The following is an 18070-nucleotide window of genomic DNA, read 5'->3' as shown; positions in this document are numbered from 1 at the left end:
TGAGGTAAGGAATATTTATTTTTTACATTATCTCCACATAGGAAGCTAATGAATGCATACAATAATGTTACACAAAGTAACACTTTAATGCAGGATTAAAAGAAAAATATATTGTTCTATTAAAAAACTGTTAATAAATGTCATCAATTAGTGTCCTACAGGATTATTATAAACTATTGGTTACCAAATTATTTGCTTTTGATCCTCAGTGTTTCTCTCATCTTCCACATTTAACACCAATATTTTTTTTTAACTATTACTTCTGAATTTCCATCTAATGAAAATGTATAGACTAAGTTTGAAAATAATATACTTAAGCCATAATACAAAAACTCCTTCTAATAAATATTAAACAAGAAAAGGAACCAAAATTTATATTTACTCTTTTTATGAATAAATGACAAACTATTCTATTCAACTACAAAAATAAATTTTATTATATATTATACATATTTGTACATTATATATATATATATATACACCATTTTTATAGTAATAAAATTCCTTAAAACAATAGCAATATAAATTAAATTGTTATCATGTGGTCCAGTTTGGATGGTAGGCCATGGGCCACTTGAAGAGGGTGAGTTGGATAAATATCTATGGGCAGATCCCATACCATAGTTTGTACATCTAAAGTGGCTGGACCTTGCCAAGAAATATTCTCAGATGAGCTACTAGCTTCTGGCATCGTAGGCAGTGCATTAGTTGTCACAAATTCAAAATGTAGCATCCATTTTAATGATACTGAAAAGAAAATGATTTCAGTTAAATAAAGCTATAGTTAGTTCGGATAATTGTAAACTGAATGATGTCACGTAACTTTAATTCTATTAAGTTTTTAAAAATTTTCATTTAACAAAATTTTTATGTACCTACTAGAATATGAATTTATATCTTAATGAATACATTTAAACATCGTTTCAATTTTTTTCTGATTTCCAACAACTGTTTATCAAATGACAAACTCTTTCCTATTATATGATATAATAAATATTGTTACAAAATAATAATCAAACAGAGATTACTTCTGCATTTCTTCTTTTTTAATCAGGAAGCATTATTGCAAATATTCGATATTAACCAATAACTGAACTAAACTGAAGAATACTAGACACTAACCAATAAACAGAATAGAGTAAGACCAGATGTTGTGCATTCTCACACCATCTGGGCACACGAGCTAAGGGACAGGGTCAATGCTAGACTTTTAGGTATTGATGCAATCTCTGCAACTCCAAAAATTTACCACTTGATGCCTCCTTAAATTCTAAAAAATTTGCTATCCCTAAATTCTGCCTCAACTGCACCTGCCCTACATAGGATAGGTAGATATGCAAATGTCAAAGCATATCTACCTATCCTATGTAGCATATGTATCCTATGTATCCTATGCAAATTTTAGACGAAATGTTTTTCTCTTTCAAAATAATTATGCTGGGTAAAATCCTGAATGAGGCTTTCTCATTGTCTACATATAGTCAATAAAATAAAATCAAGAATAATTAAGTATTATTAATAACAAAATTTTTAAAACTACACATAAAATTGCTGCTGATAATAGATAATGAATTCATGTACAATTTAAGAGATGAATACAATGACACTCCTTGATGAAAAGTGAGAAGTCAAATATGACTCAAAATGCATACAAAATATGACAAATGCAACATATAATTTACGGAGTTTGGTGTTCTTTGGTAGCATAAACTGGTATCGAACTCCTAACATATGTAGAGTGACTTCTTTGTGTGTCTGAAAAGAACTGGAAAGTCTTTAGAAGGTTTAAGAAACCTTTTTATTAAATCAGAGTTGGAACATAAACACATGACTCATGCTTAACAAGCTTAACCACCACTTGTGGCAAGTAACAGTCCAGTTCAAGATTTAAAATTAAGTCTAGCAGCCAAAGACTACACAATTAATTTCACGTGAAGTTGGCTCAAACTTCTTGCCAGAGTAACAATTTAACTGTCGGCAACTATAACACAAAACTAATGAATATAATCTTATCTGAGCTAGCAGAAACCTAGTAATGTGGCCTCGAGAAGTAGATATACTGTCTTAAAATCAGAAAACCCTAACTTAAATACTTTTCAAATTAAATTTGCATTCTGGTAGGGAATCAGAAAGAAGTGACAGTAATGATCTAGATCATAAAAATATTGGTTATGTAAAATTATAATAAACTTACAAATTTTCTTACTTCATTTTTTATCATTTTGTTAAACTTGATTACTATTTCTTGATTTTGCAGTCCATAAAAGTAATAGTCAGTAACTAATTAAGTTAGCCTGCAAACTTCAACATAGCATTATTTTGTGGCCTGGAAATCTATTTGCCTTGTTTTATGTGAAAACACATAATGTTTTTGAAAAATGGTAAAATGATCCTGTGGATCACTTAAGCCTGGGTCTCACTTATCACACTGTGAAGTTATCCATCATTCAAAACTGATTACACTGCATACCAAAATTTAATATATTCTACCTAATTTTTAGAAAGACCAAAAAGGAAAATTATGAAATAGAAGATGAATATGAGAAATAAGCAAAAGAATACAGGTTCATCTTTTGTCTTATTTACATAATATGACTCAGTTCATTGCAGTATTCATTTTTATATTTTAATTCAGCATTCTTGGACTACTATTAAAAATTTAAGAACTGATAATCTTATATCACTAGTTCTCTTAGATTTCTATTATTATTCAAAAAATGAAGTGAAGATTTGTTATACTAACGAGTCAGACATTACTACTGATGATTTTATCACTTAAATCTGTATGTTATTATGGCAAAATTAATATGAATCTCTCTCTAATTTTCAATATGTTTTAATATTATATATCATAAATGCTCTAAATTCTACTGAAAATCCATAAGCTGGTTTAAATGTATTGTGGTAAGAAAAGTTTTGCTATTTATTAAAGCATATTATGTAACATTCCCACTCCTTAAAGGAAAAAAGTATCAGGAAAATTCAGAATACTTCACAATAAGTAAAAATATCAATATTGAAGAGAAGTTTAATCATTAAAAAAACATAAATCTAAATGTTTTTTTACAAGCACACAGAATATAAAAATTAATGTTGAAAAAGAAATAAATAATTTATATTTAGCTATGAAATATGTAAATACATCAGCATAAGTTATAGTAAGTAAAACAGAAATCATGAAATTGATTATAATATATGGTACATGCTTTACATGTTACTTTATTTACTGTTAGAATATATACAAGATTTAAAAGTATATACAATTTTATATAAAAAAATTATTATTAAAATTTATTTTTTAAAAAAGATAGTAGATATACTGATTAGAATTTTTTTTTTTTTTTTTAATTACAGAATGAATTTGAAAAGAACTGAAAATAGTTTTTCCTTTTTTTCTATACAGTAAATCTTTGGTGTAACGTGGGTTTTACTTTATTAACATATTGCATATACAGCAAAATCGCATTCCACAAAATTTCTATGGAATTATTAGGTATACTTCAGGTTACGAAAGTATGTATAATTTATACAAACCTAAATATTATTGTAATTAAAAGGACAATGCTTGTTCCTGTGCCTTTTATAACAATTCGTTTAATTTCTTGTACATTATTTAATCTTCTTCACTATTGGCTGGTGTTATAACTTCATTCAATTCTTAATCTGTCACTTCAGATCATAATTCTTGACTAATTCTTTAATTTATCCATCTTCTATATCTGAAGGTCCTTCACCTATTGCTTTTGTAATTTGTACAATTTCCTTGGCTTCATTTTCAATCTATGAAATGCTTTAAAATTGTTGATAACTTCTGACTACAGCTGATGCCAGCAAGCATTCATCATTGTGATTTTTCTATCCATGGGTTCGATTAAGTCAGTGGTCTTCAGAGGAAGGAATAAAACTTCTACATTTGGATGCAATGCTGTTAGGGCTTCAGCATCGTGCCTTAGAGCATTATTGAAAATAAGGAAAGTAAACTAAGTAATGTTTTAAATTCTTGAATGAATGGATTTTCAAACCAGTCATTAAAGAGGATTACAATACTGTCGATGCTCTGCAGCATATTGCATATAATTGAAACTTCCGAGTTGGACAAATTAAATGGAGACAATTAAGAAAATGCATACATGCAAAACTGCATTAAATTGTATTAATTTTCCTCCTAACAAAGACATACAGGTAAATACTACTACATTTGAGGGACAAAATTAAGAGATGGAAAACGTTTCCTCACATTTCTCCTAAAATACCATACAAAACCTGGACAATTGGTTGCCATATAATATCACCACAGAGATGGTGTCACTGAGATGAATTTATGTATTCTTGTGGGTGTTGCTTTGTTGGAAGGAATTATAAAAGTGGTGAGTCTTTATCCAGCTGTTCATCTCATTCCCTTGTGCAACATGGTAGTGATTTTTATTATCTTTCTTGAACAATCTTGTTGTTTTTGCTGTTTTTTGGGTGAAATGAGCACACATTATCGCTTAGACAAAGGTATGCAACACCAAATGTCATCTCTAATTTATGGAATCAGTTTAGAAACAGTGGGACAGTGTTCAGAAAATCAAGACAAGGTCTCCAAGGAGCCAAGGCGACCAATGACGGCCAGTATTTGGTACTTTCAGCCAAATGCCAAAGAGTGTCTACAGCCACATAACATAACCTGTCTCGTGACCTCGCTACTGCCCCAGGAACATCAGTTTCATGGAAGACAATTGCTGAAGGCTCCATGAGACAGGACTGTATGCCAGAAAGCCTGCTATTTGCATACCATTCACTCCCTCTAACAAAAGAGTGTTCACCAACACTAGTCACAGCTTCAATGGGCTGATTCTTGGCCATTATTGATATAGACGGAACATGGGACCCGATACCATACCAGCCACATCATAGAAAGGAACCAATATGGTGGTGGAGGAGGGATGGTCTGGACAGGGATCATGAAAGATACCTGTACACCACTCCATGTGTTTGACACTGTTTTCGTAAATGCCCAGAAGTACAAGTAGAAGATCCTAGAGCCCTATGTGTAACTTTTCAGAGGCACTATTGGCCCTGAATTTAATTTTATGAATGACAGTGCACAAATACATTGGGCCCACCTGGTTGATGTTTATTTGGAAAACGAGAACATTTACCAAATGGATTGGCCAGCCAAATCTCCTGACCATAATCCAATTGAACTTGCTTAGGATGCTCTTGGGAGGGCTACTGCAATACACCAACCCCCACCCAGAACCATTCAGGAGTTAACAACTGCTCTAGTGAAGGAGTGGGTGGAACTTCCACAGAGACTCCTGAACTCTCTAATTAACAGCATGGCTATTTGTTATGCATGTTATCTATCTTTCAGAGGCAACCGCACACCCAACTTGGCACATTTTCAGTGCCATCTTTCAAACTCAAATTTGGACCACATCAGACACTTGGCTGAAACTCATGCTAATGAACGACATTTTCATTGCTGTTTTGTACACATAATTTTCATACAATGAATTATAGCCATACCTAATTTCATTTACTTCTACCCGGTATTTCTCGAGATATTTGGGAAAAAGTCTTAATTTTGTCCACCAGTACATTTAGGAAGTTTTAATTTAAAAAAAAAAAGGCCAAAGTTTGATTAAGCAGTCTTTTCTGTGGGGGCACTGAAAATTATTGCTCAATATCCAATATATACATGTAGAGGTGAAAAAAAAAACATTAGAATGAAAGATTTAATAGTTCAAAAATATTAAATTATCACGTGCTAATTTTAAAATAAGAAAAAAAAGAGGGGGGGGGGGAACAAAGCAAAGCCATAAATAACAAAAATTTAAATATATGGCAATGTTACAAAATATTATTACTATTCAATTCATAACTGGTATTTTACTGGATGCTTGCTATATTACTCAAAAATTAATTACATTCCATACTTGATAAAATTCATTATCAGTATATATAAAAAATCAATGAAGAGAATATATAATTTTTCTACATGTATTATCATGCCAGTTGGGACTTTTGGAAGGTGGTAAATATTACTTTTATTAACTGGCATGATAATTTCAATTTGTGAAAATTAAATTATTTTGATTAAAGCAAAAATCAACTGCAGTATTCTCTTTGTATCTTATATCATTTTTTCAAGTGAATTGTTTTTAAACTTTGCAAAAATTTCTTTGCAAAGACCTATTCACATACATTTTCAAAGAAAAATTACCTTCTTGTGGAAGAAAAAAAATATGCACACGTAAAACGTTATATACTGTAATATAATATGCATAAATAAACAGTTATATTTTTCCTGCAATTAAAACCACATACAATAATACTCTTAATCATGAAGAAAGCAAATTCATTTTAAATAAAAATTTAATTTTATACACTTACCAATATTAGTACTAAAAGCTGGGGTAATTGTTAATGGAATAGGAAGTATGATTTGAGTGAGGCTCACATGTAAAGAAAATTCATGGTGCTTATTATATGCAACTGTTGTAACATTCTGTTTTGCTCTACCCTTGCAATTTTCTTGTAACTCTTCTTCACTGACTAATGTAACTGAAAACTGTAATTATAACATGAAAAAAAAAATCAAATATGAACATCTAATATATTACATTATTACATATTTACCATGGCTGTTATATGACAGCATTACAAACTTACAAAACATAATATATGATTATTATCGAAGTTTTTAAAGTAGAAAATTACAAAACAAATATTTGTACAAAATGTCGTACATTTTAGAATTGAAAAGACAGTAAGAAGATGTTTCCCACACATACACACACACACACAAATAAATAAATGGAGAGATATTCAGACTTAAGATAGAATTTAAATTTCTTATATATACTGTATAGTTATAGCAAATACTTTCTATAATACATATACATACAATTTAACTATTACAGTCAAAAGTCTTTAATCTGGACATCCATAAACCGGAATGATCTATAATCCGGACCTCAAAGCTACAAACTTTCTGCGCATGCGTCAACGCATAAATGATGCTAAAGCAAAGTTTAAAGTTTGAAAAAAAAATTAAACATTTAGCAGTAGTAGCAATAAAAGCTCCCTGAGATATCATGTTGTGCAGACATTGAAGACTTAAAGGTTTCAAATTTAACCAATTTATTAACAATATAATAAAGAATAAAAACACAGAAAATAAATTTAAACAATATCAGAGTCTTAGGAAAAATATAATATAACCATCATTCATCAAATAATATTTTTACCTGGTCTCCAAAACACTGGCATTCAATACAAACAAAAATGTCCTAAACATTAATTAACATTAATTATGCAGCCTAAAAATGAAGTTGGCTACACATTCAAAGCGTCCATGATCAATGGTTGAGAAAACACCTGAAAATTTAAGTGAAGTTCTTGAAAGCACTTAAAACCGGCCTAACTCCGTTTGCACGAGGAATCGCCGCTCACGTATTTTAAATGCCTCCTTTATTGAAGAACATGGATGCCGCCCATGGCAGTCACTCACATGGTAGCCTCTGGAACCAAGGAATTTATTCCGGAACAATAATCTTGTGGACATGAACCAAGGAACCCCATTCTGGAAAAACCATCCCGCGGACAGGCACCACGGAACTTTATTCAGAAACAGCCCTCCCGCAAACCGGAACCAAGGCACTTTATTAACCGGACTGCATGCATCCTTCTGAAGGGGCTGGAAACCGCTCACTCAAGTGCCAGGAAAGCAGGAACTAGAAGAAGGAGAACTAGAAGGGTTGAGCCAGAGCGACGCAAGATACTTATAGCAGAAGTAGGAATGACGTCATCTCACGGCAACCAATCAGCTATCGGCGCGAATCGGCTTTTCAGATGACGTAACATCACGTTTCATTTTTGCATTTCAATTAGGTTGAAACAGTCCGTTCTCAATGCAAACAGTGGTAGCAAGAAAAAGAAGTAGAAGTAACTACTATATTACATTAAAATAAGAACTAAACTAAATAAACATTTCAAGGAGGAGAGATGATGCAGTAAAAGGTTTACAATAAGCTATATTTTCCAACAATAATAACCTCCCGCATGCGCATAATATGTTTACGCATGCGCGTTTAATGTATTACGGACAGCATAAGCTTAAACAGCTTAGGACAGCATAAAATTATCTAATTATCTATTTCAGTTAATGCTGCAGATTGCATTATTCCTTAATCTTCTAATTGGATCCGGCTTATTATTTTTTGCAGATTGTTAGAGCAATTTTATAAAAGTAAGCTTGAACTTTCGATTATGTCAAAAAGAATTTCCGATTCTGGAGCTACCAAAGGATCTACAAAGCGAAAACATGTTCCGATGTCCATCAAACAAAAAGTGGAATTGCTGCAAAAAAATGGATAAAGGCATATCCTTTGATTCTCTAATCATTTCGACATATGTTTATCAATTTCACACTGCTCTGCGGGGGGGGGGGGACGAAACGGCGCGCAATGAACTGGAAGTTGATTTGTCAGCACAATCCTTATCTTCAGGGCAGATGTTAGTATTTCATCTTGATGTACTCTGTCTTTGATATGATTTAAATCAAATTCCTCATCATTATAAATATCACAAATACACATCAAATAGTTTTCTGGTTGCTATGCTATTTTCTAATTTCGACTATGCTTAATGTATGCTTTACGCATGTGCGCGTTGAAAGAAATGTTTAATAAAGTAAACAAATAAATATAAAGCTTTTTTTTTTTTTTTTGTAAATTTTGATACCCTTTAGATCATAATTGCTCTTTATTTCATAAATTACAGTTTCATATTTTTAATTTTATAATTTCTGCATGCCATCTTACCAGATTTAAACTGATGATCTATAATCCGGAAAAACCGATAATCTGGAATCGACGAAGTACAGATGAGTCCAGATTAAAGACTTTTGACTGTAATAATAAACTAACAAAATTTCCAAACTCATTTGTATCATATATTTCACTATTTTTTAATCTGTCCTTTTGAAATCTTTTATGGTCAACTGTAAATAAGAATATAATAGCTTTTTATAATGGGAATCTTACCTGAACACATTTTACAGTAGCTTTACTGAAGTCAAATACTCCAATAATATCTTCCCCTAGCCGATAAGCAGATTTGAGCAAGCAAAATCTAACAACTTTCCCATTTTGATTGGTGATATTGTAATAACCTTTTAAAAATATGATAATAAATTTCAGTATTTAAATATTTAATAATCACACTTATAAAAACAAAAACAAAATAAATAAACTACAATCAGAGATTTTTAAAAGCAAAGTGTAAAATTAAACAATTAATTTAAATGCATTAAATGTTTTAGGATATTGCACATTTAATGATGGCTGCTTAATCTACTTTATTAGCAATCTATAAATAAATACATAGTCTGTGGATAAAAAATCTGAAAATCACATAAAAAAAATTAGTAGCATGATTAAATTTAATATGCAGATAATTTTTAGATACATAGGTGATAAAAACTGGGCAGCTCAATTCATATATGAGAAGCACCACTCATTTGATATGCTGCAATTAGTGAACAAAAATTCAAAAGCAAATTCAGTATCACCTGATAATGCTAGCCAAAGCTACAAATTTTACACAAAAGGGAGTCGTCGTTCGGTGTTTAATTGCCGGTAAAACTCTTTCTCATGGCTATTTTTAAGAAGTATTCTGCATTGAACTTCCACTCTGATCACACTGATAAAAAGGAATTTATCAGTCTCTCATTTTCACCAACACAGCTATGTGCGTTGCAATCTACACAGCTGTTGTTGTGTTTTTACTCCCATCCTAAAAGTCCAACTCTGAGACATTAACAACCAAGACTAAATTAATAACGATTATAATAGGTCCTTTTAAATACTTTGATATTAAACTTTATACACAACAACTTCTATAATTTTTTAAAATTTTATTATAGAAATAAAAAATCTTCCTGGGTGATTTTTAATTTACTAACTTGGATTTCGTCGAGCAGTAATGGCTTCTAATAGCTGCAAAGTTGAAGAAATGGTAGGCTGTTTCTGCTGACTTTGAAGAAATGGATTAGCAGGTGCAACCTGTAATTCTTCACTTTCAGCTAATAAATGACTATCTGGAACACCTAGAAATAAAAATAGAAAGGTTTCAGACCAGTACTACATACAGCAGAATAATTTATGTAACTGCATCCCAAAATTCTTTAAGCTGCAATATCAAATTATTATATATTTTTGATGATAAATAAATAATTAACTAAGAGTCCTTAGTAAGAACTTAATTATCTGTTATTCTTATTTCTTTCTCTCTATATACATACTGGATGCCACATAAATTACATAATGTGGGATTCCTCAGCTGGAGTATAACAATACCCTGAAATTACATGATAGGTGGAACCAACAGAACAGGCATTAAACTGAGATCTAAATTTGCAAACAAATACATACGAATTTCAATTAAATAGGGCCAAAGCTAAAAATACATTTGTTTAGGAAAAAAGTGTAGTTTTCATTTATAGCAGTATAAAATGTATTAAAATAAACGTGCTACATAAAAGAGTTTGCCTGGTGCTAATGGTTTCATAAAACTACTCAGCACTGTGTGGCATTGTACATGAACGCAATTTTAACTCATACATGACTTTCTGAAAAGGGGTGTGGAGTGCTTTGATGTAAATCTTTTCTTTATAAAGAGTTCTGATAAATATAGACAAAGTAACATGTCCTTTATCAGCATTTTTTGAAAGCAAATTAGTTATATGTAAAATAAAATATAGGAAATAAGGTGTTGAATGACTTTGAATTCACATAAGTTAGATGTAAAACTGCACATAAAAAAATGACTCACATTTGAATTATACTTCTATGATCTTCAAATTCTAAGAAAAATGCAAAAGAAAATGACATCAGTACATGCATCTGACTGTATGCAAGAACAGAGCTCAAAATGACCACCACACATATTGAGACATGTTTAACACTGTGAAATGGCTGACTGATCAAGATTTAACAGCCTGTGATCACAAAAGTGAATGGAGCATGGAAAGTAAGTAAGTAGAGTTCAATACACTTGATTCCTTCAGAACAGCTCCACAGAAAGAAATACACAGGTGCCAAGTCCAATGAAAATGGGTGCCACATATTTGGACCCCTCTTCCCAATCCCAAAATTGATTACTGTAAAAGCCCTTATTTTCGCGGGCCGTAATTTTCACAAAAATGAATATATCGGTGATTTCACGAGGTGAAAAGTTCGAGAATTTTATATGAACAGTCATCGACAAAAATGTTGTTCCCCCTGAGATGTTCGTTAACTTTGATCAGACAAATGCAAAGTTTGTGCCTACATCTAATTATACACTGGAAGAAGGTGGTTCAAAACAAGTGTCTGTAATCGGCATGGAAGATAAAAGAGAGATGACTGTTTTGTTAGCATGTTCTCTTGCTGGAAACCTACTTCCACCACAATTGTTGTTTTCTGGAAAAAAAACAAATTGTCATCCAAAGTTTACATTTCCCGCGGAGACGTGTGGCACATCGATTCGCACTGGAGTAATACTGACACAATGATTTGATACATCGAGAATATTCTTGTACCTTATTACGACAAGCATAGAGAGCTTCTCGGGCTAGTTCCAGAACAACCTGGTGTAGCATTTTTCGACGTTTTTAAGACACACCAAGATACTCTTTTTCTGACTGAACTAGAGAAGAGGAATATTATCCCAGTTTTTGTGCCCGATTCCTGCACAGGAGAGCTCCAACCTTTGGACTTAACTGTAAATGGCGAGTTCAAGCGTTTGCTCAAGAATGAATTTATTGAGTGGTATTCTAATGAGCTTCAATTTCTAGAGCAAAAAGAATCTGTGGACTTGCGAATATCACGATTAAAACCGATTCATGCTTCTTGGCTTGTGCGCATATTTAACAGTATTGAAGCCAAACATGAGATAATTTTGAATGGCTTCAAAGAAGCTGATATAAATAGTATTCTAAGTGAATGAGCTGCCTTCTATTAATTTTATTGTTTAATATTTGAGAAATATAGTTGTATATTATTCAAAAAATAGTTATAAGAAAGAAAGTTGTAAAGAAAAAGCTTGTAACTGTGCAATAAATCATTAAATTTTGGGTATCTGTATCCAACCAATCACATAGTAACACAAAAGAGTGAAATGTGTTAACATTCAGGAGAGCTGAAATGTATTGGTGTCTCCATTATGCTGAAATCATTGACTACATAATATGGATGAGTCACATTTGAACATACAAACATTTATGTATGTATTTATGTATATAATGGATCTTACTTAATGGAAAGTTCTGTTGTTTTTCAAATCGAAGCATACTATCTTATAACTATTTAGTTACTGCTTATGATGAGTGACCATGATAAAAAAAAATGTTTAAATATAGTCTTTTCTGCTTATATTGTGCAATTTTAACATAATAAGGAAGCTTCAACTTTTGCTGCCACATCTGGAACAGTTTTCCTCTGGACACTTATAAAAGTGAAGACAGGGTATACCATTTTGCATGCCAAAGGTGTAGCAATGCGGTATTAGGAAGGTGTTAAACTTCCTTGGTGTACAGAGCTACCTCTTCAAATAGAAGTAATTTTACACCGTTTTGTGTCAGGTGTGTGCATGTATGTGTGTATATATATACATATGTATGTGTGTGTGTGTAGAGAGAGAAAGCAAGTGAAAGAGTTAACAAAAAATGCAAAATTATAATTCTATACAATAAATATGAAAATTAGGAATAAAATGTAATGTCATAACACTCAGCACGAATCTCAAAATTGAAACAGCAAGTGCATATAAAATATATTACAAACTGTACGTTTTATTTTAACTCACAGAAATATTAAAGATACAATATTGTTGCGCTTTTCTTTTCTGACACCAGTTGTTACGTTTACTCTTCCTTCACGTTCTACAGGGTTCGTGTGGATTTGAAATGAATAATGATGACACTTGATGAAGTTATCGAAACACACTTTATTGGCCGGTATTAATCAGAATAGCTCCAAAATCTCGTTTACAGTCATCTAACTATTATAAACACACTGACACGATCAGCGACACAGCTTTCAGGTTACCAAGCTATCACAGTGGAGACAGCTTCACTGCAAAGCACCAGAGTACAGCTTCCGATTCTGCTTGGTCGTTCTCGGAACTCCATGCTACAACTCACGATGCAATCGGCGATACACAGAGCACAGCTCCCGACTCTTCGGTTCAGTCATTCCCGGAGCTCAACACACTATCTCGACAATGCACTAACCGCAATACACTACGAGACTCTTTCGGTGCCCTCGATGACCCACTCGGCACTCGCTACCCGGCGGTCAACTCGATTGACTCCGCACGGACTGACTCGCTAGACGAGACACCAACTCGATACTAACTATCTTGCACTCTCGAAAACGAGGCACACACTCCCTGACTGTGGACCAGCAGGGTTTATATAGCTTTCAGCTTGTGTTTGAGAACATTCTGGGCTAAGCCGGTAAGAATTCGTTCCAGAAGGTTCTCCAACTGTCCATGGTATATCGCCAATTTTGTCGCCAAATAGGCGATTTTTTGCCAAATGTGGCAACCCTGCATTCACTTGTCATTTTATGGCAACCCTAAAACTGCTTTGCGGGGAAGCCATCTTACCGTGCCTGTACATTTTGTAACAATATAATATTTTGGCAAGTCATTTCAATATAAAGAGGAAAAAAACCATACCGTATAAAACAAGCACTCTTATGGGTATTTTCAACAGTTTGATAACTGCATTTACTCGTTGAGTTCCAACAGTGATTTTGTATGCATATTTAACGCACTGTCCTCTATAAGATGGAGGGGCATTATTAGGAATTGTTTCTCGGTAGACATCTAGAAATAAAAAATACAAAATTATAACCATATTTCACAAGGCAATGATTAAATTTTAAACTTTATTAATATCATGTATGTTATTAATGTCTTTTATACAAATGTTAGTATTAGATAAAGTGCTAATAATAACTAATGCAATGCTATGATTTTGGGGTAATGAAATTCTCATTCAAAATTTCAAAATTAAAAAATTTACATTATCAAAATTCATAGAACAACAGACTTAAAATCCGTTTCAAACAGAAAGAACATTTTCAAATTCGAAAAAAGATAACAGTAAGAAATAAAAATGATTGTAGTAATAATCTGAATGTTCTAATCAATAGCAAAAACTTAATTCTGAACTAGAAAAAAAAGTCTTTAAGACAATTTTCCATGATTTAAAAATTTATACAGATATTAAGAGTAAAATTAGTATCCTTTGGTTTCCTTGAAAACATGAGGCCCTTAAATTAACAAAGAAAAATACATATACACTAACCTACCAGAAATTTAATGTTTCCAATTTCTTCTATTTTCTAGGACACTAAAATGTTGCTTATACAGGTGAACATCTTAAACTGATGATACCAGATATGAAGGTTTAGTATTCAGTATTGAAATATGGATGTCCAATATCCAGAATGAATTAACATTTGCACATCTGAATTACCAGGGAAAAAAAAACTTGTTTTTCCTTACAAAATCCCGGAATGGGAAATATAATACTCAGAATGAAGTGTGCTGCAAAAGCCTTTTTTCTCCCAACTAATGAGACTTTTATACTTTCAAACATCACCTGGTATTATAAGAAAATGTATATTCTTTATACAAAATAAATAAAAAATATTTTTTGAGTTTTCTTAAAAAAATAATACAAAATATTTTTAATTTTATGATTTCTACATGTCATCTAACAGGTTTAAACGTATGATCTAAAATGAAATGTTAAAATTTCTGAAATCCAGAATCGCCAGTCCCAACAATTCCAAATTTCACACTTATTATCTCTTTAAAAAGCCAAAACTTATAATTATCAATTTTTATATTTTATTCCTGTATGGATCTAAGTTTTTCTTCTTTACAGTATTTAACACTTTTAAGATACATATATATATGTACGATAAAAAATATATAAATCAAAATTATAATTTAAACTAATGGTAACCCTTTAATTCTCCCTCTCTGTTTTACATATCGTAATAACTTTTCTGAACTGTGTCATTTCTAGATCATTCCATTTTGCATGGCTTGCGCAGCACTGATGATGTAATAATTGGGATTTGAAACTTTTAACTCAAAACAAAATCTTTCTTTTTGTGTGCCTTCATACTGGATAACTACACACTTTATCTTAGATGCTATTTTATTCTGCTCTGTCCTATTGCAACAATATCAAATATGTAAATTTTCTAAAATAATTACGACTAGAGTGCCAAGTGAAGTATGTGGCCACAAATGTCAATTGCAGGTAAAGATGGAATTAAAACTGTCTCGACTGCCAAGTTTTTTAGATATTACAATTTTAGATAACATTATTAACATACTATGCACTCAGAATGCATCCTCTTCAATACGGATCTACGATCTATAATATCTAAGAATTATGCATCACCACTGCTCCGTCTTTTTCTTGTTTTAATTAGTAATGCATTCTCACTCCCGACTGCCTAGTAACACTTTTAATTCACTGTATATTTTTTTTTTTCTAGGATAGGATAATCTTTCTTAAAATATTTTTTTAATGTGTGTGTGTGTATATATATATATATATATATATATACAATCAAAAGTCGTTAATTCGGACACCCATAATCCGGTTCAATCAAAGCTAAAATCTTTCTGCGCATGCGCCGAGTTGACGCATGCGCATAGGCGTTTTACGCGTGCGCGCAAGACATTTACGACTGCGCATATGCTTCTGCGCAAGCGCAGAATACGTTTTCGCGTGCACGTTTGATGTATAACAGACGGTATAAGCTAAAATTATCTAATTATCTATTTCAGTTAATGTTGATGATTGCGTTGTTCCTTAATCTTCGAATTGGATCCAGCTTATTATTTTTTGCAGACTGTAAGAGCAATTTTATAAAAGTAAGCTTGAACTCTCGATTATGTCAAATAGAATTTCCGATGCTGGAGCTCCCAAAGGATCTAGAAAACGAAAGTATGTTTCGATGTCCATCAAACAAAAAACGAATTGCTACAAAAAATGGATAAAGGCATATCCTTTGTTTATCTAACCATTCCAAAATCTGTTTATCAATTTCACACTGCTCTGCGCGGGGGAGGGGGACGTCGCGGTGCGTAATGAACTGGAAGTTGATCTGTCAGCACTATCCTTATCTTCAGGGCAGATGTTTTTATTTTATTCAGCTTATAATTCCTTACTAAATGTAATATTTAATATTGATGTACTCCGTCTTTGATATGATTTAAATCAAATTCCTCGTCATTATAAATATCACGAATACAAATCAAATAGTTTTCTGTTTGCAATTTTCTAATTTCTGCTATGCATAAGGTATGCTTTACGCATGCGCGCGTTGAAAGAAATGTTTAATAAAGTAAACAAATAAATATTAAGCTTCTTTTTTTGTAAATTTTGATACTCTTTAGATCATAATTGCTCATTATTTTATAAATTACGGTTTCATATTTTTAATTTTATAATTTCTTCATGCCATCTTACCAGATTTAAACTGATGATCTATAATCAGGAAACGCCGAAGTCCCGACGAGTCCGGATTAAAGACTTTTGACTGTATATATTAACTACTCACTATTTCGGATACTCTGAGCTTTTGTGGAGAAATCCTCTTAGAGAAAAATATGATTACTGGTATTATCAGTTATCGATCTGCATAATGACTTTTATCACACTCCAGGTACTAAATGGCAATTAAAGCAAAATATTAAAACAGAACTGGAAGATGGTGTTTATTTATGAAACTATAAATTAACTACACTAAATAATACACTATGAAACAAAAACTTGAAATTTGAAAATATTTGCTTCATAATTAATTTTCAAAAATACTGTTAAGTAAATAATAATTTAAAATATGAAAAAGAGATGATATGGATAAAGCATAAATTCTTTTTGCTTAATAACTTTAAAAAGAATTTCTGCTTTCAAAATATTCATTCAATGAAGTTAGGCTTCTTGATTTTATTTTTATTAATCAAATACCTTTCTAAAGCCATAATATAAACTTCATAAAGTAAATTAACATGTTATTAGTTTTAAACTGCAATTTAATTGCTTTGTTTTGAGAATTTACAGCTTTAATTACAAGAACAGAAGTTTTAAGATAACAAATATTTTCATCTTTCTTGAGCAAAATTTCTGTCAGTTCTTAATTAAAAGACTTATATCAGCAAACCTCTCAAGATGTTTTTCTCCCAGTTGGAATTCAATGCAAATAAGTATATTATAACTGACACACTCCTTACATTAGTATGAAAATAATTCTGAATAAATCTTTCCCATTTCAGCATCACACATCTATGCTCAATATAATCTATAACAACTTTGAATATCTATTGCAGTAAGGCTCAGATTTCAGATACACTATTCTGCAGTTGTTGAAGGATCTAAGGTTTACTTTTCTGCACTTTTCCTTCGAAACAACTCCATAAAATAATAATAATAATAATAATAAACTCAAGATATTAATTTTGAGGATTGTAATAGAAATTAAATTTTGGTCCACTTGGTTGGAAATTGCGTGCTTCCTCAAAATATGCTTCCAAATTTGATACCATGCAAAGCTCTCTTCTTCATCATATATCTCATAGGCTTTAAAAGTATTGCAACCTTAAAAAGAGTACTTTAAAAAAAAAAAAAAAAAAAAAAAAAAAAGTGGAGCTTTTGGGCAATGACATAAAAAAAAACAATAAATAACAAATAGATATAATTAAATTTTAATTAATTGAATCTTTAGTTATAAGGCTGAATTTAACAGGGACATGTCTTTAACCACAAAACCAAGTAAAGGGGAAAATAACTGTAGCATTGCTATATTTCTGGTTCTATCTTTTGCCTAAAAATACACATATATTATCACTAATGTTATATTAACCACAGACTTTTTTCTCAGAAAACCTACAGAAAATTTATATTTTTTTCAAAAATTTGTTTGCATTATATTTTCAAATCAAAACCAGCTGCCTAATCACATGAAGTATTTTAATTCATTAGTAAAATAGCCTGATAGAAAAA

The 18070-nt window shown here is 31.5% G+C and overlaps 1 protein-coding gene across 2 annotated transcripts in view; it reads right to left on the bottom strand.

The window, feature by feature from the left end:
• Positions 1 to 450: 450 nt before the first annotated feature.
• The window catches only part of LOC118192800 (RAB6A-GEF complex partner protein 2), a 42653-nt gene continuing 25033 nt past the window's right edge, over positions 451 to 18070 (bottom strand). Inside the window, exons 5-9 of one of the 2 annotated variants that reach the window (XM_035363812.2) lie at positions 13714 to 13863; positions 9956 to 10099; positions 9036 to 9163; positions 6382 to 6559; positions 451 to 747 (exon numbers count right to left, since the gene is read on the bottom strand). In XM_035363812.2, coding sequence (XP_035219703.1) covers positions 527 to 747; positions 6382 to 6559; positions 9036 to 9163; positions 9956 to 10099; positions 13714 to 13863 — 821 coding nt within the window. In that variant the 3' untranslated portion in view covers positions 451 to 526. The remainder of the gene's footprint in view (positions 748 to 6381; positions 6560 to 9035; positions 9164 to 9955; positions 10100 to 13713; positions 13864 to 18070) is intronic. The other variant, XM_035363811.2, reaches the window with a different exon arrangement.

The sequence above is a fragment of the Stegodyphus dumicola genome, chromosome 6 (assembly GCF_044657685.1).
Source record: "Stegodyphus dumicola isolate Sdum_Otavi_A_Nest chromosome 6, ASM4465768v1".
NCBI classification, from domain to species: Eukaryota; Metazoa; Arthropoda; class Arachnida; order Araneae; family Eresidae; genus Stegodyphus; species Stegodyphus dumicola.
The sequence above is the reverse complement of the archived record's forward strand: the minus strand, read 5'-3'. Positions and strand labels throughout refer to the sequence as shown.